At 40.8% G+C, this 27,213-nt stretch overlaps 1 protein-coding gene and 1 pseudogene across 1 annotated transcript; both read right to left on the reverse strand.

The window, feature by feature from the left end:
* Positions 1-499: 499 nt before the first annotated feature.
* LOC113747871 (protein unc-13 homolog D-like) lies at positions 500-8,424 on the reverse strand (annotated as a pseudogene).
* Positions 8,425-14,277: 5,853 nt separating this feature from the next.
* Positions 14,278-24,919, reverse strand: unc13d (unc-13 homolog D (C. elegans)). Its single transcript, XM_010738383.3, has 34 exons — positions 24,782-24,919; positions 23,836-23,859; positions 23,032-23,088; positions 22,883-22,939; positions 22,696-22,803; positions 22,533-22,592; positions 22,269-22,335; positions 20,991-21,171; positions 20,866-20,910; positions 20,712-20,783; positions 20,551-20,620; positions 20,361-20,465; positions 20,092-20,184; positions 19,907-20,007; positions 19,661-19,778; positions 18,861-18,982; positions 18,689-18,779; positions 18,550-18,606; positions 18,329-18,426; positions 18,171-18,222; positions 17,934-18,064; positions 17,653-17,770; positions 17,410-17,562; positions 17,222-17,317; positions 16,939-17,145; positions 16,774-16,848; positions 16,612-16,691; positions 16,409-16,523; positions 16,088-16,159; positions 15,919-16,002; positions 15,703-15,823; positions 15,489-15,612; positions 15,159-15,379; positions 14,278-14,484 (listed from the first exon to the last, which is right to left on the reverse strand). Exons 1-34 carry the CDS (start codon positions 24,839-24,841, stop codon positions 14,372-14,374), a joined length of 3,348 nt encoding a protein of 1,115 aa, XP_010736685.2. The 5' UTR covers positions 24,842-24,919; the 3' UTR covers positions 14,278-14,371.
* Between the last annotated feature and the right edge of the window lie 2,294 nt (positions 24,920-27,213).

Here is a 27,213-nt window from a genome sequence, read left to right on the forward strand (position 1 = left end):
GATATTATATATATATGTGTACTATTATATTATATGAAGTAGTATTATATGTATCTGTATAATATATGTGCTAGATATTGTGTATATATAGATGACATGTTGTATATGATATATCTATAATATGATATATATATATATATATCTATATGTATATATATATATATATCTAATATATATATATCTATATATATATATATATATATATATATATGTATATATATATATATATATATATATATATATAGTCATACTTGTCTTTTGCACTGATTAGACAAAACACAGGACGCAGACGATGTAGGATGTTTGCGGTTTAATGCAGGTTGCCAGTGTTCATGATCACTGTGATGGTCTTGGTAACCCATGCTACGCATTCTGTCCACACACACAACCATTCCAACCAGTGTTCTGTTCTGAGTGGATTTTTTTCTTGTTTCCTTTGTTTTGTACAGATCATAAAACAAATGTATTATTTTTGGAGGAAGAGATTGTCGTGTGTTTATTACGGTTGACCCGCCTCCTGGGACTGTTTCTCTCTCTGTCGCCGCTTCTTTACGAAGGCCTGAGCCTCTCGCTCTCCTCTCCTGGACTCCAGTAGCTTCAGAATGCTGTCTTCTGCAGCATGTACACAGAGAAACAACTTTAGGATTTGTTATTTGTGTATTTTCATTTAGATTTTGGGTGAGGCCAAAAAGCAATGCAGCCTATGGTCTTTATGGGTAGTGTGACTTTGACGGAAGCATTTGGCTCTTTCGCTGCTAAATACTTAATAAAAGGATTCAATTGATGAGACTGGTGCTACGTGAACCAAAACAGCAATCCCAGGATGTAATACCAAAACAATGACCTGAAAGACACTAAAACGCTGTATTTTAGTGTCTTTACTGCACTACACTGGAAAAGAGTGGTTCTAAGTGAACCAAAAAATAAAACTACAGGACATAATCCAAAACAATTACCTTAAACTAAAATGCAGCATAGAACCGAAGTAACTGCAAGACATATTTTCACTACAGTGACCTCTTGCCCATTACACTATCATCAAACATCAAACGTTTGACCTACTGTTTGTTTTAAAATATTGATTAGCTTCAAGGCGGTTCTTTCAGTAAAGCAGATTTTCTGGGTCAGTAGTATTGAAGCACAGAAATACTGGACACATTGCACAGAGAGTTGCAAAAAGGTCCACGTAGGTTAATCCAAGTCATTCCCCTGATTCAAAATTAAAGTGATTACCACCCTCCTTCATTGGTCTTATAATTCTAGAGATCATACCATTAGGTTTAGGATGCATCAGAGGCAGTCGGATCTGAGCAGGGACGGCATCTGGCTGTGTGCTGAGTTTCACCTCTGTCTTTTCCTCCAGCAACTCCCGGTATGCCCTTGAGGGCAAGGAAGGCCTCGCCTTCAAAGTCACTGTCCTCAAGGTGTCGTGGTCCAGAACTGTCACAACCAGGCAGCCCCTTGAGCCTGGCACTGATCTCAGGGATACCATGCTGTGATATGTGGAGATAGAACAGAGGTAGAGATATAGGAGGTCAAAAAGTCTGTAAAACTGAGATGTGATGATCAGAATATGACAATATAAGACAAAAAACGTACAATTCAAAGGCCTCGTCAAAAAGGGGGTTCAGATCACAGTTTTTTATCTGAGTGCAGCGGGTCCACCTCTGGAAAAATGTGGTTCGGCTCCGACACAGCTGCACAAAGGATCGCTAAGACCTGGCAAAAGCATCACGAGATCGAGCATTAGTCATCTGGAAAGGTGCGATGCAACAAGCACAATACACTCTTCTAAATGGTCTTACCATTAGAGTCCATTGGTAAGAGGTGACTGCGTTCAACACCTCGACTCGAGTCTTTGGTCTGATCTTCTGTAGGAGTGAGGAGCGGTGACTGCACCATATTTCTCTCCACTGTTCACGTTCTGTCGTGTCATACAAGAAAAACAGGAAGAAAGTTTGAACACGGCATGGCTTTGCCGTAGTCTGAGAGGTCTTTTCTCTCAGGCGGCTGTCTCACCTGCTCCCAATTTTCCTCTCAGGAACTTCTCCATGAGCTGCTGGCTGCTTAGAGAGTTGTGAGTCAGGTGAGCTTTGAGGCCGGACACAGGAGAGAAAATTCACCATGGACATAAAAACAGATATGATTCAATGTAATGTCCCCTCTGTCATTAGTTACTAACCTTGTAGTCATCAGAGTGGAGAGTGGTCACTGGGAGCCCATTTCCCTCAGCGTGGAAGCACTGCTCCAGGCACTGAAGAGCGAATAAAATGTACCATGAAGGAAAGATTAACATGTACTTAGTGAGCTTTAGAGGTGCTGGTAGGTGGGTTTATCTAAAACTCTGGACAGAGCCAGGCTAACTGTTTCCCCTTGTTACAGTCTTTCTGCTAAGCTAAGAATCTCCTCGCTGTAGCTTTCTCTTAGTAAGAAAACCCAATGCAGCACATCTCCTAAAATATCAAACTGTTGAAGTGCACGCTACAAAAGCTGAGGACCAACCTGCAGAGTATAGATCAGTCTCTGGCAGACACCATAAACCCTTCTTGCTGTTGATGCTGATTAGCCACCTGGTAGAGGATCTTCACGGAGTTGTTCCATAGAGGAGTCAGGAGACTGCACATGAGAAAAAACACAGGGACAAATCAAGACAATAGAACCAAGGAGCTCATAATGAAAAGATTGAGAGGCGACAATCGTACCTGTTGAAGTTCTCCTGAACCAGGTTTTCATTCATTACTGCAGCTCTTGCTCCAGGTAGCGCATTAGAGGGGCCGCAGCCTAAAGAGAGAACAGGATGGACCTCAGGCATACATAAAACGCAACTATGTTTGTGTTCAAATGGCAGTGAGGGTCACTACATCCTCTGTAGACTTGGAGGGAATCCTTCGCCTGGTGACATGTTTGACATGAGTCTCAATGTCTATGTTTAGCTGAAGGAGCAGGGGAGAGGTCAGGTTCACTGGTTTCTATATCACAAGGATTTACTGATGATTAAATGCTGCACTTAGTGCCACCTTTTTCCCAAGAGTGTCCAAAGCAGAGCGAATCTCTCGGCCAAGGACGCTCTGGGTTGCTGAAGTTGTGAGGGTAGATGTTGTGGAACTGGCTTTCTCCAATGACATTTTGAGTCCGGTCTCGAAGCCCAGCCCAGTTCAGCTGTGTGGGGAGTCGGGTGAGCACCGACCGCAAATGCTCCAAGTCATTCACCACCACACACAACTATATAGAGAAATTTGTATTTATTAGCATTAGAAATGTTTCCTGTGAAGTCTTTTCTCCTTTCTGTGCTTACCATGTTGATGGCGCTGCCGTGGTCGGAGTTCTCGGACACACCCTGACCCTCTCCTTCAGGATGTGACAGTAGTTCACCACATCTTACACACATCCTGCAAACACACAGAAAACCACAGCCAATGACTCAGATAATCTGATCAGTAGAGCATCTGACTGGAACCATTTTCATGGCAGAATACTGTACCTCAGTAAGTTTGACCATGAGCATGAAGGCCTCCTCAGGGTCAGGCCAGGACAGCTGCTCCCACAGATGGCAGATAGGTTGGATACATGCCCCAGGTCCACCGCTGAGGAACTGTGTTTAATGGGCACAGTGCCTGTCTGCAGGGGCTGGAGCTGAGGCAGAGTTTAAAACATATCATAGTAATACTACCTGGGATGAACTAAACTACGTTTGTCGTAATAGCACTTCAAGTGTACCTGGTCAACTTGAACGGCCCTCTCCCCCTGTCCTGAGTTGTGCTGAACGCCTGGTTCAGCCGTAAGGCAGAGCCTCTCTGAAGCCTTCTTGAAGTTTGTCAACTCAAGCAACCCCCTGAAACATCAATAAAAGTATGTAGTTGTATATTTGTAGAGCAATGAGCGGTACTTATACCCTGAGGTAACCTGAGTTTGCAGATGATCACGATGATACTGATCAAGTACGGTTAAGATTGGGAATGACTCCTGTAGTCAAGACTCTTGAGACTACTGACCTTTTCTGTGGAAAGCCTTGTCTTTGTGAATGGACTGCAGGCTCAGATAAACAGGGAACAGGCTGTTGGCAAGAGTCTGCTCCATCTTACTCTCATCCGGGATAAGGTTTCCCTCACCTCCTTTGCAAGCTATGGCAGAGACAAAAAGGGGGAGAAATGAGGGGAGATCAGATAAGACTGATTCAAAAGAAGTTTGCCAAGAAGGTTGAGGGAAGTTCCAATGGTTCCACTTCCAGGGAGTCAAACGTCTTATAGACGACAGTGAACACATCCACTTGCACAGCACTTAATAATGAGAAAAAACACACATTGATTATTTAAGAAAAATATCCCACATGACTGTTCCCCTTTTTACGAGTATCATACAAAAACATTGCATTTAAAGACCTGACAAATAACTCGATTCCAGACATCCTTGTTGTGTTTATGTCTTCTGCACCTCCACAATCAACCTGGAGAGGGCGTCCACAGTCTCTGACAGGTCCTGTATGTCAGCATGGTGCAACATAACTGACTTTAGCACTGTGAGTGTGTGGAGAAACCACGTCAACCTAAAATAATTCCAAATACAATGAGAAGGCCTCATGATGTGCTTGTCATTACCTTAGTCATTGGCTGATGTAAACCCTTTTTGATGGTGACCACTCCTGCGGCCCTGTCTGATATCAGAGTCATGTATGGCAATTAAAGACTTATGACTATATTGTCGGTAATCATCTCATGAGTATGATGACTGACCTGTATGGCATCGCTGACCTCATCATGTAACTCAAAGTGAGCTGGGTTCAGTTTCTGAAACGCCTGAGTCTTACAGATCTGGACCAGTATTCTAGAAAAAAAAGCACTCACTTCATTGTTTAATCAGTATATTTAATTACCAATCAGTAATGCTCTAAGCACACAGTACCTGAGCAGTATGTGTAGTTTTTGAGTAGCACCGGGTGTTGCGGGGAAGATGTCTCTGTATTTGGCCACCAGAACCAGTCCGTACTGAAGGAAACCAGAGGGAGTCTCCAATTCCTGTTTCTGTTAAACAGAGTGCAACACCTTTCTCAATACTCATTGCTTCGATATTAACTCCTAGTTCATTTTAGTTATGTTTGGGTAAAGGAAGCAGGAACAGTTTGACATGACAGAGCTATCAACAGTCTACGAAATCAGTCAGAAAGCAGCAGGAAGTACTCAGATCCTTTTATCTGGGTATCAATTATAAATAACATTAAAATAGTGTAAAAGTGCTCCTTTAAAGGTCCAGTGTATAAGAAAATATTGTGTTTTTGTTGCCTTAAAATTAGCCTTTTATATGTAGAGAGTGGGTCCTCTTGCATGGTGTCCACCGCGTTGAACCGCCATTTTTTTACTGTAGCCTGACGACAACAACCAACACTGGCTTTTGATATGGCCTTTCTCCTGCGTCCTTCCTACATGCTTGAAGGAGAGGTGAGGCGTGGGTAGTATTCATCTCACTGCAATCTGCTACTTCATGTGCCACTAAATCCTACATACTGGACCTTTAGAGTAAAAAGTCCTGTATTAACATTGTTTATTTTCAGGAGTACTTTTATGGTCACCACAGACTTTTAGGATCATATTACTGAAAAAATGTAAGCTAATTTTTAATGTAAAGTAAATATACGTTGTTACTTTCCACCACTGCCGGTGAAGTGGCCTTTGTACCTGTTGGTATGGCAGTTCCTGTTATGCCCGTGGTACTCTCTTGCTTGTCAGCTGCTGGAACAGTACAGATGAGTCCACCTCTAGACTCTGGTACAGCTTACTGTAAGACCACCCACTTCCTGTGAGGGATGTAAACGACCACAAATGTACTTAGAAGACACAACAGAAAGACAACAAAAGTGTTGCAGCGTAACATAGAGCTGGACGATATCTATCTGCTGTAAGATAGTTGTTAACATGATGCTCACGCCAGGTCCTGAAGGAAAGTGAAAGGTCATTCTGCGTCGCATAGAGCTCCAGCGAGTCTGAGCCTCACCACACAGCGCCCCTTTCCATGGTGCAGAACTCTGAGGGAAACACCAAATGAGGGTTTAGAGTGGGCTAATGGGCTTTTATAAAAGAACCAGAGTGTTGTCAGTCTTTACCTGCTGCTTGGAGATGTAGCCTGAACAAACTGCTGCAAAATCCCACAGTAGTTGATGTAGCGTTACGACCGGCACTCAGCGTCCCATCTCTCTGTCAGCCAAAAACACAGATCCAGTTGTTCAAAACTAAAGTGTATGCAGCAATTATTATCCAGAGAAACCACCAAGAGAACTTAAATTCCACTTCCCTTTTTACCACATTTCACCATAAAAACCAACAGCATATATATTTTTGGTGCACAAATGTTACAGAGTGCATCTTCACCATCTTATGGATGAACTTGAGATTCAGGTGGCACTGGCCGCGATCAGGATACGTCTCTGTTCTCGGCTCCAGATGTACCAGTTGTCTTCGGTACAGTGGAGATCCTGAAGTGAGATGATGCAGTTGGTTATCAGACTGCGAAACAGTGAAGACCAAAATAGCAGATCTGAAATAGAACCTTTGCTACCTTTAGTTTTTCGACCACCTTTCCCAAAAAGTCATCTGTGCCTTTCTCCTTTTTAGCATCCTTTATCATCCTAAAAAGTACAAGTATAGAAAGAGTTGACCTTTTGAGTTTGGAGAACCTTTGGTTGAGGTTGGGTTTGTGTCACATAGAGATAATACCTTCTTAAACTATTAAAGTTGGTTTTGATTCCTCTAGTTTCTGAGTGAGTGAAACTCTTCATCCTTGTCCTCTGAAACAGAGATGTTTAGGTGAATGTAATAAAAAGGAAGATTTCAATGCAAAAGAAGTAGCGCTCTGGATGTTTTCCTCACCACATCTCGAGGTGAAACTGGCCCAGCAATGTCTTCAAACTCTCTAATGCAAAAAGAAGGAATTGTAAAGAAAAATACTTCACCGGTTCACCTGGCCATACAACACACACACGCTGGACTCACATATGAAGGTTTGGTTCCAGATGGGTTCAGAGTCTGCTTCTTTATGTCTGTCTGGTAGATTTTGTCATCTGATACAGCGTCCTTAACAACAGATTTAGAGTCTTTTGCTCTGGACTGGCGTGTCTCGACTCTCTCCTCATCTATCAGTCTTGGTCAGTTGCAGTAAGGGTCCACTGAAACCTGTCCAGCACAGAACACAAAAGATGGACAAGTCATGACATGGAATAAACACTTTGATAATTCAAAGATACCAAAAGATGACTCCGCAGGTAGGCACAACAAAGGACCACCACACACTTAACACGAGAAGTGAAAAATAAGCGTCCACATGAGAACAGAAAATAAGCACATAGTGGAGGAATCAGTCAAGGACACCCGAAACACCACAGGTATCACATTTCAAACACAGAGTCAGTTCAAAATATCTTTTGAAGAACCAATTTTACTCTAAGTGTCAAATGCCAAATTCAGTTCTTCAAATGTCTGCAATGACAATGCTAAACATGCTGACGTTTAGCAGGTATCATTTTACGGGCTCAACATTAGCATGTTAGCATGCTATCATTTGCTAATTAGTGCTAAACACAAAGTACTACTGGTCATTTTTGAGTCTTGAGTGCATTAGTTTTGTAGGTATTTGGTTAAGAACCAGATGGATTGGACCCATTTGAAATTTTGGTCAAATGATTGTACTCAAGGAAGTACCAATTCAATTGAGGGAACATATGTGGCCAAAAGAACTGGCCCAATAGTCCTAAAGACATCTTCTCGAGGACATCATCTTGTCCATAGCAGTCCGTCCATTAGTTTGACATTCTTCACTCTGGCCCAAAGTGGTGGAACACAACAACCCACCAAACCCAAACTGCTATCCTAGATACCATGCTGTGAGGTGGCTAGAACAGTGTATTCAATGAGTCCAGGCATCACACATACGCTCATGTAAAAGCGGGAGCTCACCACTGACGTCTTTTTCCCAGGATCCCTTGGCTTCCTTTACAGTGGCCATCAGGCAGTATACCGGGGGCTGCAAGGGCCAACTAGTCAGTTACATTTCTGGTATCAGAAAGCCACAAACATTAGATGGACGCAGCTATGACACTGGTAAAACTAAATGGAAAGGGTGAAAGATGGCATGTTTGCGTATGATACTATAAATAGCTATTAGGGTATTTGAAGACGCATCACTGCGAACAAAAACGCTTGACTTCCTTTTCTCACCTCTGTGCTCTGTACTTTCTCCATTAGGCGCTGTGTCTGACTCTGTCCTAGTGAACGCCTGGTTAGATCGGACAGATAGGGTGATGAGAAAAAACAATCAGTCATCGCCAAACAGTCAGAGAGCTATGGATGGGGTTAGTGTGAAGCAGAGGAGGTGCTACCTCCTTGATGTACTGGTGGAACTGGCTATCTCTGAAACCTCGGTTGATGACGGGTTACCCATCTTTTGAGCGATGGTGTGACAGCATCCTTATATAGGGCTTCCAGCTTAACACAGAAATCAAACAGGATGGTGCTTGGTTAAAATAAAAAAAAAAAAGTACGTGAGAACACACCATGAACGTGATACTCACTCTCCTGTGTTCTCCGTGCTTTCTCTTCTGGGTCTTCATCTTCCTTTAAATCCTAAAGGAGAAGAGCAGTACATTTTCTCCATGATTCTTCACAGATTGCATGAAAGTATTTTAGATATTGTATGGTTACATTTGAGGTCACTACCTCTTTCTCGTATTTTTCTTTCAACCAGTTTACGTACATGGGCCAGGTGAAAACTGACAAAGAAAGCAAAGTCAAAAACAGAATCATACACTGGATTCACACGTTGCAGCCCATTTATTTGAAATCATGAATACTTTGACTGCTATGCTGGCTTTCCAAACCAACTGTAGTGTGATTGTTTTTCCTATATTCTAACAACAGCCCTTGGTCCGTTCATTTTCATCAGTACATGCAGTTTTGTTTATCTGAATCTGGAAACTTCTGCATTGTGCAGTCCATTACAGCGAAAGTGAAAGATGTACTCCGACCAAATAGCACAATCCTCTGTTTATTTTATTACAAACCAATGCACTCAGAGATTGAAGATATCTTGACTTTAATCCCGTTCTCCAAAAAGTTGGATCTTACGTTTCCCTTATGTAACTTAATGGTGGTCTTTTGGTAGCCGGACCCCTTCCTGTCTGATGTAATGTCTTTCAAACCCGCACTTCAGTTATCATCTGTTCAACATTTGTAGTCACCAAGCCAAAAGAAGAAGACGATATCATCCACAGGTTCTCTGCACTCAAACTAGCTTATTCAGCAAAAAAAAAAAAAAAAGATTGCTTTAAGGGTTTTACACAATCAGATTCGATTTGTCATTGTTGTTGTTGCACCTCTAAGTGTTACTTGTGTGGCTGTAATCAAAATTTAAAAGCTAAAACTGAAAAGGAGAGACCATACTTTGAATGAAACTGAAACCTGAAATGAAAGGAGTGTTTTTACTGTCGTTTGCGCCATGTTCTCTGCAACCAGAAGATACGAGCTTGTATTTACAGGCTAGTACTGGGATTCTTCAATGATATCAGATTGTATGGGGTGGGGTTATTTAATCAAAACTGAAAAAAAACAGGTATAGTTAAATGGGACCCATACCACCACTTACTCGTACACTGATGTACAAAGTGGCCTTAAATACTTTATATTGCAAGGAAAAACAGCATGCTAAACTTCAAGAAAGATCTGTGTGTAGATGGCTGAAATGGCCTGCCCTCTGTCAGGGAACTGTCCTCTATTGTTGCAATGAAAATGATCTAGAAATCAACAACACACTCACATATGCAAACCACGGAAACTCACCCAGAAAGGGAAAGACATAACTTCCTAATAATAGATAAGTTCGCAAATCCAACTGCATACAACACCCCAGGCTACACACAACTTTTCACCCATATGTGCATTATTATCGCCAAACATTGGAAAAGTCTGGCTGTGTCGACTGCCAATACTTAAGTGCAACACACCACAACAGCAGTTACAACAAGCCTGTTGTGATAATATGCGTCATTCCTGACATCAATCTGCCGCAAGCATACCATCGAATCTTAAAAGAAATACACAAATTATGATCATAGTCATGGCACTGGAACAAACCCATCTGGACGCATATGGACTCCCTGTATTGGTGCAATTTTTCACACCACTGTTGTAACTCATCTTACATTCAGGTTTGAGGATCTTCACAAAGAAAGGAACTGATCAGCTAAAACCAGACCAATGCAGCAGAAATGATAAAAATAAAAGCCATGAGGAACAGCTTCACAAAAGTAGGATCCATTTACTGTATATTGAGATGATCAGCTAATTATGTTGCCATCACAAAAACAAAGCACCAGTATAAATAAGTGATTAACTGAACCAAAATGAAACATATGTCTACATATTTCAAACATATCACAAATACAATGTAAGTCCTACCATGTTCAGTGTTGCAATACGCTTCTCTCCTGTCGCTGGTGGCCTCACTTATTGACCCGACATTAATGTAGCTAATATTTTGGAAACCAGATCCTGCCTGGCGTGTTGTCGTTGTGTGTGTAGTGTAAGATGGGGGTGTAGGAAGCTGTGTGTGCGACGTGTTTCGATGAACTATCACACTGGCACACGGAAGTTCATCATTTCCTGTAGAAGGGTAACGTCAATAGAACTGTGACTTGAGTTCTTTGTTTCCTCTGTACCCACATTTGCCCCCCCCACCCTCCTCACTGCTAAACAGCAGCCTCTCTTGTGTTTTGTTGACAAACACAACCTGAACAAAATCACCTCACTGGCTCCTTGGTTATGATCATGGTTAGTGGTTTATGCATGCCAAGCTGTTGTTTTTTTTACCTACCTACCGCGTCATAACAGCCCATGTCCGTATCTTCTATTTGTACTGTTTTTATATTCTCACCATGGGTTTTTGGTGATGATCCCCACCTATCCGCTCACTCGCACGAGAATCATTACTAACTGAAATACTATGGAATATTTTAACCATGCTCCTACAGCTTCTTTCCCTCCTTTCTCGCTACAACGCACCACGATGCGGATAATGCATGTACATGACAGCATCCATCCACATCGTGGTCTGTATTGTAGTTCGACCTGTGGGTCCTGATGGAGGTATCCTATATTCAAAAAGTTTATGTACCACTGCCCTGAGAGTGCATGTTCTGCCAATACTCAATATGTATTTACAGACACATGTACCTACTACCGCTTTCTATACATAGATCTGTATCTAAAAATATATTTGTATAATAATTGTAGACCACTGTGCCATGTAAATGTTTGGAGGTACAGTTTTTTTATAAGAAAAATACCAATATGTGTGTTATGCAATAGCACAAGAATGGCTGGATTATGTTGAAAGTTTCAACCACAAACATGATAATACTTAAAAGTCATTTCACTTTATTATGTATCTAATGTTTGACTTTTGTGTAGTAAAGTTTTTTATGTTAATATATTAACAGTACGATATACTTTAAATGTGATTTTTTTTAGCTGTTAGAGTACAAAAGCATTAATGTTATAGAAATGACAATGTAAAGGAAACGTTTTGAATCCACAGTTTACTGGTAATTTATAGGGCTTATTTCTATTCCAGTGTGATGAGATTGTTTAATTGCTTGCTCTATGAATATCAGCACAGGTTTAACCAATTCAATCAGATTGTTTTGTTTATATCAAACTAAAAATCAAATCGATCAGTATCAGGAGAATATTTATTAATCCCTCAGGGAAATTGTTTTGTTACAGCAGGCTCCCAAATGGACAGTGAGATAGTAAGTAATAGCAAAGAAAACAAGTAGCAAGAAAGAAAACAAACGTTTAACACGCGTACACCTCATCGATATTCCTATTGTAACCACTATGATACAACTATAACACAGAGATATTACAATTTCTTACCATAAGAAAAAGAAAACAAGTCAAGTCAAGTTTTGGCATTTATACTTAAATAAGAAAGCTCTAAAACCCAATAACTTGATTTTTGTTTCATCTCCAATCTGAGCGCCCAACAATGAGCGGTTGTCACACCAATTGTATTATATGTGTAGTGTGCTTGCCAAGCGATTTCAGTTAAATGTGACATTTTACCCCAAACCTACTGTATTCTTTTCATTCATTTCCACAAAACGTCCACTTTGTAGTTTGCACTGTGTGTTGTGTGTGTGTGTGTGTGTGTGGTGTGTGTGTGTGTGTGTTGTGTGTGTGTGTGTGTTTGTGTGTTGTGTGTGTGTGTGTGTTGTGTCAGAGTGAGAGACAAAGATAGAGGGCACACAGACAAAGGGACCTCAACTATTGTTTGCCAAACCCACACTATGAATGTGCATCTTGTACGTCTTCCCACAAGCACTGTTGGGGTACTTTTGCAACCGCTCTCCTTTCCTGGACTTATTCTCAGAAACGCGGATTACTGTAAAACCAAACTGAGCTATCTATGCACAGTGACAGAAATCACACTATTAAAATTTAACTGCTCTGACCATGCCTCACTCCATGACAAAAGTATAAAGTATTTCTTTGTTGTACCTCTGTATAAGGACATGACATTGATCAAATTGGTCTTGTAATTTATCTGGAGCACTTTCTTCGACCCTCTTCAATGAACCTCCTGTAGTAGAAATATCACCATGTAATTAAGCGTCTCTTCTATTTAACAAATGAAAAAAACGCAAGTAAAAATAAATGATTTAAACCCAGAGACCACACATACGCCGTATAGAAATTTGGTTTCAGTAGATGTACATGGTACTTTTTCCAAGGCACATTTTGTATAATATATAACAATAATTGTACTGATTAATAATATATACACTGTAAAGTAAACAAGGATCTGATCCAATTAGTCATAATCATTCTTTCTGTAATTTGAAGTCCACTTAACATAATAAGTTAGTTCGAAGTTAGTTAGTAATAATTTTCAAAACTGACTTTTATGAGTTATCAGTATTATTAAAAACTCAGGTTTTCAGTCAGTTCAGTTAGATGTCATTTCAAAGTGTCAGCTTAATTATCAACAGTGAGTTACAATTGTTTCTGACCTGTTCTCTCTCAAGGCAAATGATTTTCTTAACAAGTTTTTAATGTTACATACACTTACACAACAAGTTTAAAAACTCATCTGTACAAAAAATATTTATTTTGGAATACTTATGGCCTCCATCTCTGAATATTGCTTTCGTTATCTTTGACTTGAAATGTGAGTGACATAGTATGGAATTGTCTAATTAAAATGTACTACAATTAAGTTGTTTTAACTCAAAAATATCCAGTTTAAATTAATAATGATCATTACTTAAACAACTTGTCTTACTTTGCTTATGAGCTGAACTAAAAACTTGTCTTGAAGTTGCGTACCGTGTTGTAGATGAATACATAGCATTACATGTCAGTTACAAGTGTGTGCTGTGCACATATTATTTATTATTAAACAAGCATTTACTGCCTTTTTAAAAACATATCAGTCAGTCTCAAATGTCAGTCTAAGTCTTATGAATGTGAATATCAGTCGTTATTAGTGTATCAGCATGGTAGAGGTGCTGGATGCTGGAGAGCGAAGCAGTAATAATTAATTAGAATAAATAAAATGTAGGCCATATCTGCGCTTGGGAAGTTTAGTTTAGCAACCGTCCAAAATATTTTTAGGGCATGATAATGAAAAGAAAATGCAAACAGCTTCTTTTTGACTTCATATCAGCGTGGAACCGTTCTAGAATACGTCTCTTACATAATCCTAAACTCCTGTTTGGTTTCCGCGTCAGCACGTTATGTCTTTTAGCGATCTGCGTGACGTCACGCGGTGGGCGTTCCTCACGTATGGCGGAATACGAGCAGGTGCAGAGTCCACCTGCGTGTCGTTGGGTGGTGGTGTGACTTGGCAAGCTGTCACACAGGCCAAACCTCACACCGTCACACACCTGTCTCACTGCCTCCCTGCAGCTCTCTCATCTCAAACACTAACCACCACACGTGCATGCTCATGTCAGAGCCAATCACAGTGCAGCAGCTCTGCAGCCAGAGAACACAGCGGATGGGCTCTCCATGAGCTGTGTCTTGTGTGATGATGTATATATATATATATATATGTATATGTATATGTCATACTTGTCTTTTGCACTGATTAGACAAAACATCAGGAAGCAGACAGATATGTAAGGATGTATGCGGTTTAAATGCAGGTTTGCAAGTGTTCATGATCACTGTGATGGTCTTTGGTAAACCCATGCTACGCATTCTGTCCACACACACAACTCATCCAACACCAGTGTTCTGTTCTGAGTGGATTTTTTTTCCTTTGTTTTTGGTACAGATCATTAAAACAAATTGTATATTTTTGGAGGAAGAGATTGCCTGTGTGTTTATTACGGTTGAACCGCCTCCTGGGACTGTTTCTCTCTCTGTCGCCGCTTCTTTACGAAGGCCTGAGCCTCTCGCTCTCCTCTCCTGGACTCCAGTAGCTTCAGAATGCTGTCTTCTGCAGAATGTACACAGAGAAACAACTTTAGGATTTGTATATTTGTTGTATTTTCATTTAGATTTGGGTGAGGCCAAAAAGCAATGCAGCCTATGGTCTTTAGGGGTAGTGTGACTTTGACGGAAGCATTTGACTCTTTCGCTGCTAAATAATTTAATAAATTGGAATTCAATTGATGAGACTGGTGCTATGTGAACCAAAACAGCAAATCCCAGGATGTAATACCAAAACAATGACCTGAAAGACACTAAAACGCTGTATTTTAGTGTCTTTACTGCACTACACTGGAAAAGAGTGGTTCTAAGTGAACCAAAAAAATAAAACTACAGGACATAATACCAAAACAATTACCTTAAACTAAAATGCAGCATAGAGCCGAAGTAAACTGCAAGACATATTTTCACTACAGTGACCTCTTGCCCATTACACCTTATCATCAAACATTAAACGTTTGACCTACTGTTTGTTTTAAAATATTGATTAGCTTCAAGGCGGTTCTTTCAGTAAAGCAGATTTTCTGGGGTCAGATAGTATTGAAGCACAGAAATACTGGACACATTGCACAGAGAGTTGCAAGAAAGGTCCACGTAGGTTAATCCAAGTCATTCCCCTGATTCAAAATTAAAGTGATTACCACCCTCCTTCATTGGTCTTAAATTACTAAGAGATCATACCATTAGGTTTAGGATGCATCAGAGGCAGTCGGATCTGAGCAGGGACGGCATCTGGCTGTGTGCTGAGTTCACCTCTGTCTTTTCCTCCAGCAACTCCAGGTATGCCCTTGAGGGCAAGGAAGGCCTCGCCTTCAAAGTCATCTGTCCTCAAGGTGTCGTGGTCCAGAACTGTCACAACCAGGCAAGCCCCTTGAGCCTGGCACTGATCTAGGGATACCATGCTGTGATATAGTGGGAGATAGAACAGAGGGTAGAGATATAGGAGGTCAAAAAGATCTGTAAAACTGAGATGTGATACAGAATATTGACAATATAAGACAAAAAACGTACAATTCAAAGGCCTCGTCAAAAAGGGGGTTCAGATCACAGTTTTTTATCTGAGTGCAGCGAGACTCCACCTCTGGAAAAATGTGGTTCGGCTCCAGACACAGCTGCACAAATGGATCGCTAAGACCTGGCAAAAGCATCAGAGCATCAGAGCATTAGGTCATCTGGAAAGGTGCGATGCAAGCAAAGCACAATACACTCTTCTAAATGGTCTTACCATTAGAGTCCATTGGTAAGAGGTTGACTGCGTTCAACACCTCGACTCTGAGTCTTTGGTCTGATCTTCTGTAGGAAGTGAGGAGCGTGACTGCACCATATTTCTCTCCACTGTTCACGTTCTGTCGTGTCATACAAGAAAAACAGGAAGAAAGTTTGAACACGGCATGGCTTTGCCGTAGTCTGAGAGGTCTTTTCTCTCAGGCGGCTGTCTCACCTGCTCCCATATTTTCCTCTCGAGGAACTTCTCCATGAGCTGCTGGCTGCTTAGAGAGTTGTGAGTCAGGTGAGCTTTGAGAGCCTGGACACAGGAGAGAAAGTTCACCATGGACATAAAAACAGATATGATTCAATGTAATGAATCCCCTCTGTCATTAGTTACTAACCTTGTAGTCATCAGAGTGGAGAGTGGTCACTGGGAGCCCATTTCCCTCAGCGTGGAAGCACTGCTCCAGGCACTGAAGAGCGAATAAAATGTACCATGAAGGAAAGATTTAACATGTTACTTAGTGAGCTTTAGAGGTGCTGGTAGGTGGGTTTATCTAAACTCTGGACAGAGCCAGGCTAACTGTTTCCCCTTGATTACAGTCTTTCTGCTAAGCTAAGAATCTCCTCACTGTAGCTTTCTCTTAGTAAGAAAACCAATGCAGCACATCTCCTAAAATATCAAACTGTTGAAGTGCACACTACAAAAGCTGAGGACCAACCTGCAGAGTATAGATCAGTCTCTGGCAGAACACCATAAACCCTTCTTGCTGTTGATGCTGATTAGCCACCTGGTAGAGGATCTTCACGGAGTTGTTCCATAGAGGAGTCAGGAGACTGCACATGAGAAAAAACACAGGGACAAATCAAGACAAATAGAACCAACGGAGCTCATAATGAAAAGATTGAGAGGCGACAATCGTACCTGTTGAAGTTCTCCTGAACCAGGTTTTCATTCATATACTGCAGCTCTTGCTCCAGGTAGCGCATTAGAGGGGCCGCAGCCTAAAAGAGAGAACAGGATGGACATCAGGCATACATAAAACACAACTATGTTTGTGTTCAAATGGCAGTGAGGGTCACCTACATCCTCTGTAGACTTGGAGGGAATCCTTCGCCTGGTTGACATGTTTCTGACATGAGTCTCAATGTCTATGTTTAGCTGAAGGAGCAGAAGGAGAGGTCAGGTTCACTGGGTTTCTATTATCACAAGGATTTACTGATGATTAAATGCTGCACGTTAGTGTCCAACCTTTTTCCCAAGAGTGTCCAAAGCAGAGCGAATCTCTCGGCCAAGGACGCTCTGGGCTTGCTGAAGTTGTGAGGGTAGAGTGTTGTGGAACTGGCTTTCTCCAATGACATTTTGAGTCCGGTCTCGAAGCCCAGCCCAGTTCAGCTGTGTGGGGAGTCGGGTGAGCACCGACCGCAAGTGCTCCAAGTCATTCACCACCACACACAACTATATAGAGAAAGATTTGTATTAATTAGCATTAGAAATGTTTCCTGTGAAGTCTTTTCTCCTTTCATGTGCTTACCATGTTGATGGCGCTGCCGTGGTCGGAGTTCTCGGACAGCACCCTGACCCTCTCCTTCAGGATGTGACAGTAGTTCACCACAATCTTACACACATCCTGCAAACACACAGAAAACCACAGCCAATGACTCAGATAATCTGATCAGTAGAGCATCTGACTGGAACCATGTTCATGGCAGAATACTGTACCTCAGTAAGTTTGACCATGAGCATGAAGGCCTCCTCAGGGTCAGGCCAGGACAGCTGCTCCCACAGATGGCAGATAGGTTGGATACATGCCACCAGGTCCACCGCTGAGGAACTGTGTTTAATGGGCACAGTGCCTGTCTGCAGGGGCTGGAGCTGAGGGCAGAGTTTAAAACATATCATAGTAATACTACCTGTGGATGAACTAAACTACGTTTGTCATAATAGCAAAGCTTCAAGTGTCACCTGGTCAACTTGAACGGCCCTCTCCACCCTGTCCTGAGTTGTGCTGAACGCCTGGTTCAGCCAGTAAGGCAGAGCCTCTCTGAAGCCTTCTTGAAAGTTTGTCAACTCAAGCAACCCCCTGAGACATCAATAAAAGTAATTGTAGTTGTATATTGTAGAGCAATGAGCGGTACTTATACCCCTGAGGTAACCTGAGTTTGCAGATGATCAAGATGATACTTGATCAAGTAAGGTTAAGATTGGGAATGACTCCTGTAGTCAAGACTCCTGAGACTACTGACCTTTTCTGTAGGAAAGCCTTGTCTTTGTGAATGGACTGCAGGCTCAGATAAACAGGGAACAGGCTGTTGGCAAGAGTCTGCTCCATCTTACTCTCAATCCGGGATAAGGTTTCCCTCACCTCCTTTGCAAGCTATGGCAGAGACAAAAAGGGGGGAGAAAATGAGGGGAGATCAGATAAGACTGATTCAAAAGAAGTTTGCCAAGAAGGTTGAGGGAAGTCAAATGGTTCCACTTACCAGGGAGTCAAACGTCTTATAGACGACAGTGAACACATCCACTTGCACAGCACTATAATAATGAGAAAAAACACACATTGATTATTATAGAAAAATATCCCACATGACTGGTTCCCCTTTTTACGAGTATCATACATCAAAACATTGCATTTAAAGACCTGACAAATACTCGATTCCAGACATCCTTGTTGTGTTTTATGTCTTCCTGCACCTCCACAATCAACCTGGAGAGGGCGTCCACAGTCTCTGACAGGTCCTGTATGTCAGCATGGTGCAAACATAACATGACTTTAGCACTGTGAGATGTGTGGAGAAACCACGTCAACCTAAAATAATTCCAAATACAATGAGAAGGCCTTCATGATGTGCTTGTCATTACCTTAGTCATTGGCTGATGTAAACCCTTTTTGATGGTGAACCACTCCTGCGTCCCTGTCTGATATCAGAGTCATGATATGAGCAATTAAAGACTTATGACATATATTGTCGGTAATCATCTCATGAGTATGATGACTGACCTGTATGGCATCGCTGACCTCATCATGTAACTCAAAGTGAGCTGGGTTCAGTTTCTGAAACGCCTGAGTCTTACAGATCTGGACCAGTATTCTAGAAAAAAAAAGCACTTACTTCATTGTTTAATCAGTATATTTAATTACCAAATCAGTAATGCTCTAAGCACATATGTACCTGAGCAGTATGTGTAGTTTTTGAGTAGCACCGGGTGTTGCGGGGAAGATGTCTCTGTATTTGGCCACCAGACACAGTCCGTACTGAAGGAAACCATGAAGGGAGTCTCCAAGTTCCTGTTTCTGTTAACAGAGTGCAACACCTTTCTCAATACTCATTGCTTCGATATTAACTCCTAGTTCATTTTAGTTATGTTTGGGTAAAGGAAGCAGGAACAGTTTGACATGACAGAGCTATCAACAGTCTACGAAATCAGTCAGAAGCAGCAGGAAGTACTCAGATCCTTTTATCTGGGTAATCAATTAATAAATAACATTAAAAATAGTGTAAAAGTGCTCCTTTAAAGGTCCAGTGTATAAGAAAATTTGTGTTTTTGTTGCCTTAAAATTAGCCTTTTATATGTACAGAGAGTGGGTCCTCTTGCATGGTGTCCACCGCGTTGAACCGCCATTTTTCTACTGTAGCCCTGAGCGACAAACCAGACACTGGCTTTTGATATGGCCTTTTTCTTTTTATGTGAATTTCTCCTGCGTCCTTCCTACATGCTTGGAAGGAGAGGGTGAGGCGTGGGAGAGTATTCATCTCACTGCAATCTGCTACTTCACTGTGCCACTAAATCCTACATACTGGACCTTTAGAGTAAAAGTCCTGTATTAACATTGTTAATTTTCAGGAGTACTTTATATGGTCACCACAGACTTTTAGGATCATTATTACTGAAAAAATGTAAGCATAATTTTAATGTAAAGTAAATATACGTTGTTACTTTCCACCACTGCCGGTGAAGTGAGCCTTTGTACCTGTTGGTATGGCAGTTCCTGTTGATGCCAGTGGTACTCTATGCTTGTCAGCTGCTGGAACAGTACAGATGAGTCCACCTCTAGACTCTGGTACAGCTTACTGTAAGCCACCCACTTCCTGTGAGGGATGTAAACGACCACAAATGTACTTAGAAGAACAACAGAAAGACAACAAAGTGTTGCAGCTGTAACATAGAGCTGGACGATATCTATCTGCTGTAAGATAGTTGTTAACATGATGCTCACGCCAGGTCCTGAAGGAAAGGTGAAAGGTCATTCTGCGTCGCATAGAGCTCCAGCAGAGTCTGAGCCTCACCACACAGCGCCCCTTTCCATGGTGCAGAACTCTGAGGGAAACCAACCAAGATAGAGGAGTTTAGAGTGGGCTAATGGGCTTTTAAAAAGAACCAAGAGTGTTGTCAGTCCTTTACCTGCTGCTTGGAGATGTAAGCCTGAACAAACTGCTGCAAAATCCCACAGTAGTTGATGTAAGCGTTACGACCGGCACTCAGCGTCCCATCTCTCTGTCAGCCAGAAAACACAGATCCAGTTGTTCAAAACTAAAGTGTATGCACGCAATTATTATCCAGAGAACCACCAGAGAACTTAAATTCCACTTCCTCTTTTTACACACATTTCACCATAAAAACCAACAGCATATATATTTTGGTGTACAAATGTTACAGAGTGCATCTTTCACCATCTTATGGATGAACTTGAGATTCAGGTGGCACTGGCCGCGATCAGGATACGTCTCTGTTCTCGGCTCCAGATTGTACCAGTTGTCTTCGGTACAGTGGAGATCCTGAAGTGAGATGATGCAGTTGGTTATCAGACTGCGAAACAGTGAAGACCAAAATAGCAGATCTGAAAATAAGAACCTTTGCTACCTTTAGTTTTACGACCACCTTTCCCAAAAAGTCATCTGTGCCTTTCTCCTTTTTAGCATCCTTTATCATCCTAAACAAGTACAAGTATAGAAAGATTGACCTTTTGAGTTTGAGAACCTTTGGTTGAGGTTTGGGTTTGTGTCACATAGAGAGTATAATACCTTCTTAAACTATTAAAGTTGGTTTTGATTTCCTCTAGTTTCTGAGTGAGTGAAACTTCTTCATCCTTGTCCCTGAAACAGAGATGTTTATGTGAATGTAATAAGAAGGAAGATTTCAATGCAAAAGAAGTAGAGCTCTGGATGTTTTCCTCACCACATCTCGAGGTGGAAACTGGCGCCAGCAATGTCTTCAAACTCTCTAATGCAAAAAGAAGGAATTGTAAGAAAAAATTACTTCAACCTGGTTCACCTGACATAAACACACACACGTGGACTCACAGTATGAAGGTTTGGTTCCAGATGGGGTTCAGAGTCTGCTTCTTTATGTCTGTCTGGTAGATTTTGTCATCTGATACAGCGTCCTTAACAACAGATTTAGAGTCTTTGGCTCTGGACTGGCGTGTTCGACTCTCCTCCTCATCTATCAGTATGGTCAGTATGCAGTAAGGGTCACTGAAACCTGTCCAGCACAGAACACAAAAGATGACAAGTCATGACATGGAATAACACTTTTGATAATTCAAAGATAGCAAAAGATGACTCCGCAGGTAGGCACAACAAAGGACCACACACACTTAACGAGAAGTGAAAATAAAGCGTCCACATGAGAACAGAAAATAAGCACATCAGTGGAGGAATTCAGTCAAGGACACCTGAAACACCACAGGTACTCACATTTCAACCACAGAGTCAGTTTCAAAATATCTTTTGAAGAACCAATTTACTCTAAAGTGTCAAATGCCAAATTCAGTTCTTCAAATGTCTGCAATGACAATGCTAACATGCTGATCTTTAGCAGGTATCATTTATACAGGGCTCAACATTAGCATGTTAGCATGCTATCATTTGCTAATTAGTGCTAAACACAAAGTACTACTGAGTCATTTTTGAGTCTGAGTCATTAGTTTTGTAGGTATTTGGTTAAGAACCGATGGATTGGACAATTTGAAATTTTGGTCAAATGATTGTACTCAAGGAAGTACAATTCATTCTGAGGGGAACATACAGACATCCCAAGTCTCCCGGAAGTTCCGGGAGTCTCCCTGATATTGACAGTGGCTCCCTGATGCCCGCGAGCTAGGTAAAACATCCCGGATTTTGGATTACGCGAGAGAGATGCGAGTGCGGGCGACTGGTTGCGAGAGAGAGCGCGCCGATTGGTTTGGTCAGCAAAATACACCAATAAGCTTTCGTTGTGGGAGGGACTCCAACCCCCCCCCCCCGTCCGCCGTCCGTCCGCGTCCGTCCCCCCCCCCGTCCCCCCCCCAGTCCCGGTACTCAAGGAAGTACAATTCATTCTGAGGGGAACATATGTGGCCAAAATGAAATGGCCACTAATAGTCCTAAAGACATCTTCTCAAGGACATCATCTTTGTCCATAGCAGTCCGTCCATTAGTTGTTGACATTCTTCACTCTGGCCCAAAGTGGTGGAACAACCAACCAACCAACCCACCAACCAACTGCTATCCCTAGATACATGCTGCTAGTGTGGCTAAACAGTGTATTCAAATGAGTCCCAGGCATCACACATACGCTCATGTAAAGCGGGAGCTCACCACTGACGTCTTTTCCCAGGATCCCCTTGGCTTCCTTTACAGTGGCCATCAGGCAGTATACCGGGGGCTGCAAGGGCCAAATAGTCAGTTACATTTCTGGTAATCAGAAAGCCACAAACATGCAGATGACAGCATCTATGACACTGGTAAACTAAATGGAAAGCGGTGAAAGATAGCATGTTTGGTATGAGTACTATAAATAGATATTAGGGGTATTTGAAGACGCATTCACTGGAACAAAAACGCTTGACTTCCTTTTCTCACCTCTGTGCTCTGTACTTTCTCCATTAGGCTGCTGTGCTCTGACTCTGTCATAGTGAAAGCCTGGTAGATCGGACAGATAGGGTGAGAGAAAAACAATCAGTCATACGCCAACACAGTCAGAGAGCTATGGATGGGGTTATGTGTGAAGCAGAGGAGGTGCTACCTCCTTGATGTACTGGTGAAGCTGGCTATCTCTGAAAACCTCGGTTGATGACGGGTTACCCATCTTATGAGCGATGGTGTACAGCAGCTCCTTATATAGAGGCTTCAGCTTTTAACAGAAATAAACAGGATGAGTGCTTGGTTAATAAAAAAAAAAGTATGTGAGAACAGCACATGAACGATGATACCTCCATCTCCTTGTGTCTCCGTGCTTTCTCTTCTGGGTCTTCATCTTCCTTTAAATCCTAAAGGAGAAGAGCAGTACATTTTCTCCATGATTCTCACAGATGCATGAAGTAATTTTAGATATTGTATGGTTACATTTGAGGTCACCTACCCTCCTTTCTCGTATTTTTCTTGTCAAACCCAGTTTACGTACATGGCCAGGTGAAAACTGACAAGAGAAAGACAAAAGTCAAAACAGATCATACCACTGATTTCACACGTTGCAGCCCATTTAGTGTAAATCATGAATACTTTGCACTGCTATCGACTGCTTTCCAAACCAAACTGAAGTGTGATTGTATTTTCCTATATTCTAAACAGCCCTTGGTTTCCGTTCATTTTCATATAGTACAATGCAGTTTTGTTTATTGAATCTGGAAACTTGCTTGCATTGTGCAGTCCATTACAGCGAAAGTGAAAGATGTACTCCGACAAATAGTACAATTCTGTTTATTATTTATTATCAAAATCAATGCATCAGAGATTAAGATATCTTGACTTTAATCCCTTTCTCCAAAAATGTTGGATCTTACGTTTCCCTTAATGTAACTTAATGTCTTTCAAACTCCTTAGTGTCTTTTGGTAGACCGGACCCTTCCTGTCTGATTAATGTCTTTCAAACTCCGGACTTCAGTTAATCATCTGTTCAACATTTGTAGTCACCAGGCCAAAAGAAGAAGAAGATATCATCACAGGTTCTCTGCACTCAAACTAGATTATTCAGCAAAAAAAAAAAAAAAAAAAGATTGCTTTAAGGGTTTTACACAATGCATATTCGATTTGTCATTGTTGTTGTTGCAACCTCTAAGTGTTACTTGTGTGGCTGTATCAAAAATTAAAGCTAAAAATGAAATATAGGAGAGACAATACTTTGAAATGAAACCTGAAACCTGAAATGAAAGCTGATGTGTTTTACCTGTCTGGTTTTGCCGCCATGTTCCTGCAAACAGAAGATACAGGTGCTTATTTACAGGCTTATACGGGAATCTATCAATGATATCAGTGTATGGGGTTTATTTAAATCAAACTGAAACAAACAGGTATTTAAATGGGACCCCATCTCACCCTTAGCTCGTACACTGATGTACAAAGTGGCCTTGAAATATTTTTATATGCAAGAAAAAAGCATAGCTAAACTCAAGAAATGCTCATGGTTTAGATGGCTGAAATGGCCTGCCTCTGTCAGGGACTTCCTCTATTGTTGATAATGAAAATGATTTAGAAGCAACAAACACACTCAATATTCAAACCACGGAAACTCACCCAGAAAGGGAAAGACTAGTAACTCATCCTAATAATAAGTAAGTATGCAAATACCCAACTGCATTACACACACAGGCTACACACAACTATTTTCACCATATTTGCATATCATCGCAACATTGGAAAAGTCTGACTGTCGACTGCCAATAATTGCAACACACACACAGCAGTTACAAGCATGTTGTATAAATATGCTTCATTCTGCATTATCTGACCCAAGCATACATCTAAAAATGATATCACAATTATGATTCATAGTCATGGCATCTGGAAAAAACCATCTGGACCATATGACTCAGTGTTTGGGTGCAATTTTTCAACACTGTTGTAACTCATCTGACAATTTCAGGTTTGAGGATTTCACAAAGAAAAGGAACTGATCAGCTAAAAGCCAGACAATGCACGCAGAAATGATAAAAATAAAACCTGGAGGAACAGCTTCACAACAAAAGAAGATCACATTTCTGTATATTTGAGAGGATCAGTAGTTTGGCCATCACCAAACAGAGCACCGTATAAACTAAGTGATTTAACTGAACCAAAAGGAAACATATGTCTAACATATTTCAAACATATCACAAATACAATGTAGTCCATACCTGTTCAGGTGCTTGCAATAGCTTGTCTCCTGTGCTGGTGGGCTCACTTTGACCCGACATAATGATGCTAATATTTGACACCAGACTCCTGCCTGGTCCGTCGTGTGTGTGTGTGTGTGTGTATAATATAGGGAAGCTGTGTGTGCGACGTGTTTCGATGAACTATCACACTGCAGCCGGAAGTCATCATTTCCTGTAGAAGGTGTAACGTCAATAACTGTGACTATGAGTTTCTTTTTTCATCTAGTGCCCCACATTTAGTCTCAGTGCTAAACAGCAGACCTCTCTCTGTTGTTTTGTTGAACACACAAACCTGAACAAAATCACCTCACTGGCTCCTTGGTTATGATCATGGTTAGGGTTTTGCATGCCAAGCTGCTGCCAAAACCTGCTGTCATTATTTTACTGTTAATATTATCACCATGGGTTTTGGATGAATAATCTAAATCCATGGCTCAAATCTCACGAGATTCTGACTAACTGCAAATGAATGAGGCAATAAAACTGCATGTAACATGAGACAGTCCACAGCAGTCCATCCATCTGTGGTCTGTGTATTGTTAGCTCAACCTGTGGTCCATTAGGATGTATCCTATTCAAAAGTTTTTTTACACTGCACTGAGAGTGAATGTCTGCCAATACTCCAATATTTATTTACAGACACATGTACCTACTACAGCTTTCTATACATAGATCTGTATCTAAAATAATATTTTATATATAATTGTCGGACCACTGTGCCTGTAAAATGTTTTGAGGTACAGTTTTTTTAAAAGAAAAATACAATATTGTGTTATGCAATAAGCACAAGAATGCTGGATTAGCTGTTGAAAGTCTTCAACCACAAACAGTGATAATACTTAAAAGATCATTTCACTTTATTTGTATCTAATGTTGACTTTTGTGTAGTAGTAATGTTTAATAATATTAACAGTAGATATACTTTAAATGTGATTTTTTAGCTGTTAGAGTACAAAATACATTAATCGTTATAAGAAAATGACAATGTAAAGAAGACGTTTGAATCCACAGTTTACTGTATTTATAGGGCTTATTATCTATTCATGTGATGATGAATTGTTTAATTGCTTGCTCTATGAAATATCGCACAGGTTAACCAATTCAATCAGATTGTTTTGTTTAATCAACAGTCTAAAATCAGATCAGATCAGATCAGAAATACTTTATTAATCCCTGCAGGGAAATTGTTTTGTTACAGCAGCTCCCAAATGGTAAGTGAGATAGTAAGTAATAGCAAGAAAACAATAGCAAGAAAACAAAACTTTAACACTATACACCTATACGATATCCTATTTTAACACTATATACACACTATATACACAGAGATATTCAAATTTTATTACCATAAAGAAGAAAACAAGTCAAGTTAAGTTTTGGCATTTTTACTTAAATAAAAAAGTCTTAAAACAATAACTTGATTTTTAGTTTCATCTCCAATTCTGAGCAGCCCAACATGAGCGGTTGTCACACAATGTATTTATATGTGTAGGTGTGCTTGACCAAGCGATTTCAGTTAAATGTGACATTTACACAACCTACTGTATCTTTTTCATCATTTCCACAAAAAAGTCCCACTTTGTAGTTTGCACTGTGTGTGTGTGTGTGTGTGTGTGTGTGTGTGTGTGTGTGTGTGTGTGTGTGTGTCAGAGTGAGAGACAAAGAGAGGGCCACACAGACAAAGACCTCCACTATTGTTTGCCAACCCACACTATGAATGTGCATCTTGTTACGTCTTTCACAAGCATGTGGGTACTTTTGCAACCGCTCTCCTTTCCTGGACTTATTCTCAGAAACGCTGGTTATTACTGTAAAACCAACTGAGTATATATGCACAGATGACAGAAATTACACTATTAAAATAACTGCTATGACCCTGCCTCACTCCTATGACAAAGTATAAAGTATTTCTTCGTACCTCTGATAAGACATGACATTGTCAAATTGGTCTGTAATTTATCTGGAGCACTTTCTCTACCTCTTCAATGAACCTCCTGCCTAGTAGAAATATCACCATGTAATAAGAGTCTATTATATTAACAAATGAAAAAAAACAAGTAAAAATAAATGCATTTAAACCAGAGACACACATACGCAGTATAGAAATTTGGTTCAGTAGATGTAAATGTACTTTTTCACAAGGGCACATTTTGTATAATATATAACAATAATGATAATGATAATAATATATACACTGTAAAAAAGGATCTGATCAATTAGTCATAATCATTTCTTTCTGTAATTTAAGTCCACTTAACATAATAAGTTAGTTAGAAGTTAGTTAGTAATAATTTTCAACTGACTTTATGAGTTATCAGTATTAAAACTCAGGTTTTCAAGTCAGTTCAGTTAGATGTAAGTTTCAAAGTGTCAGCTTAATTTATCACAGTGAGTTACAATATGTTCTTGACTGT

The sequence above is a fragment of the Larimichthys crocea genome, chromosome XVI (assembly GCF_000972845.2).
Source record: "Larimichthys crocea isolate SSNF chromosome XVI, L_crocea_2.0, whole genome shotgun sequence".
Lineage (NCBI taxonomy): Eukaryota > Metazoa > Chordata > Actinopteri > Sciaenidae > Larimichthys > Larimichthys crocea.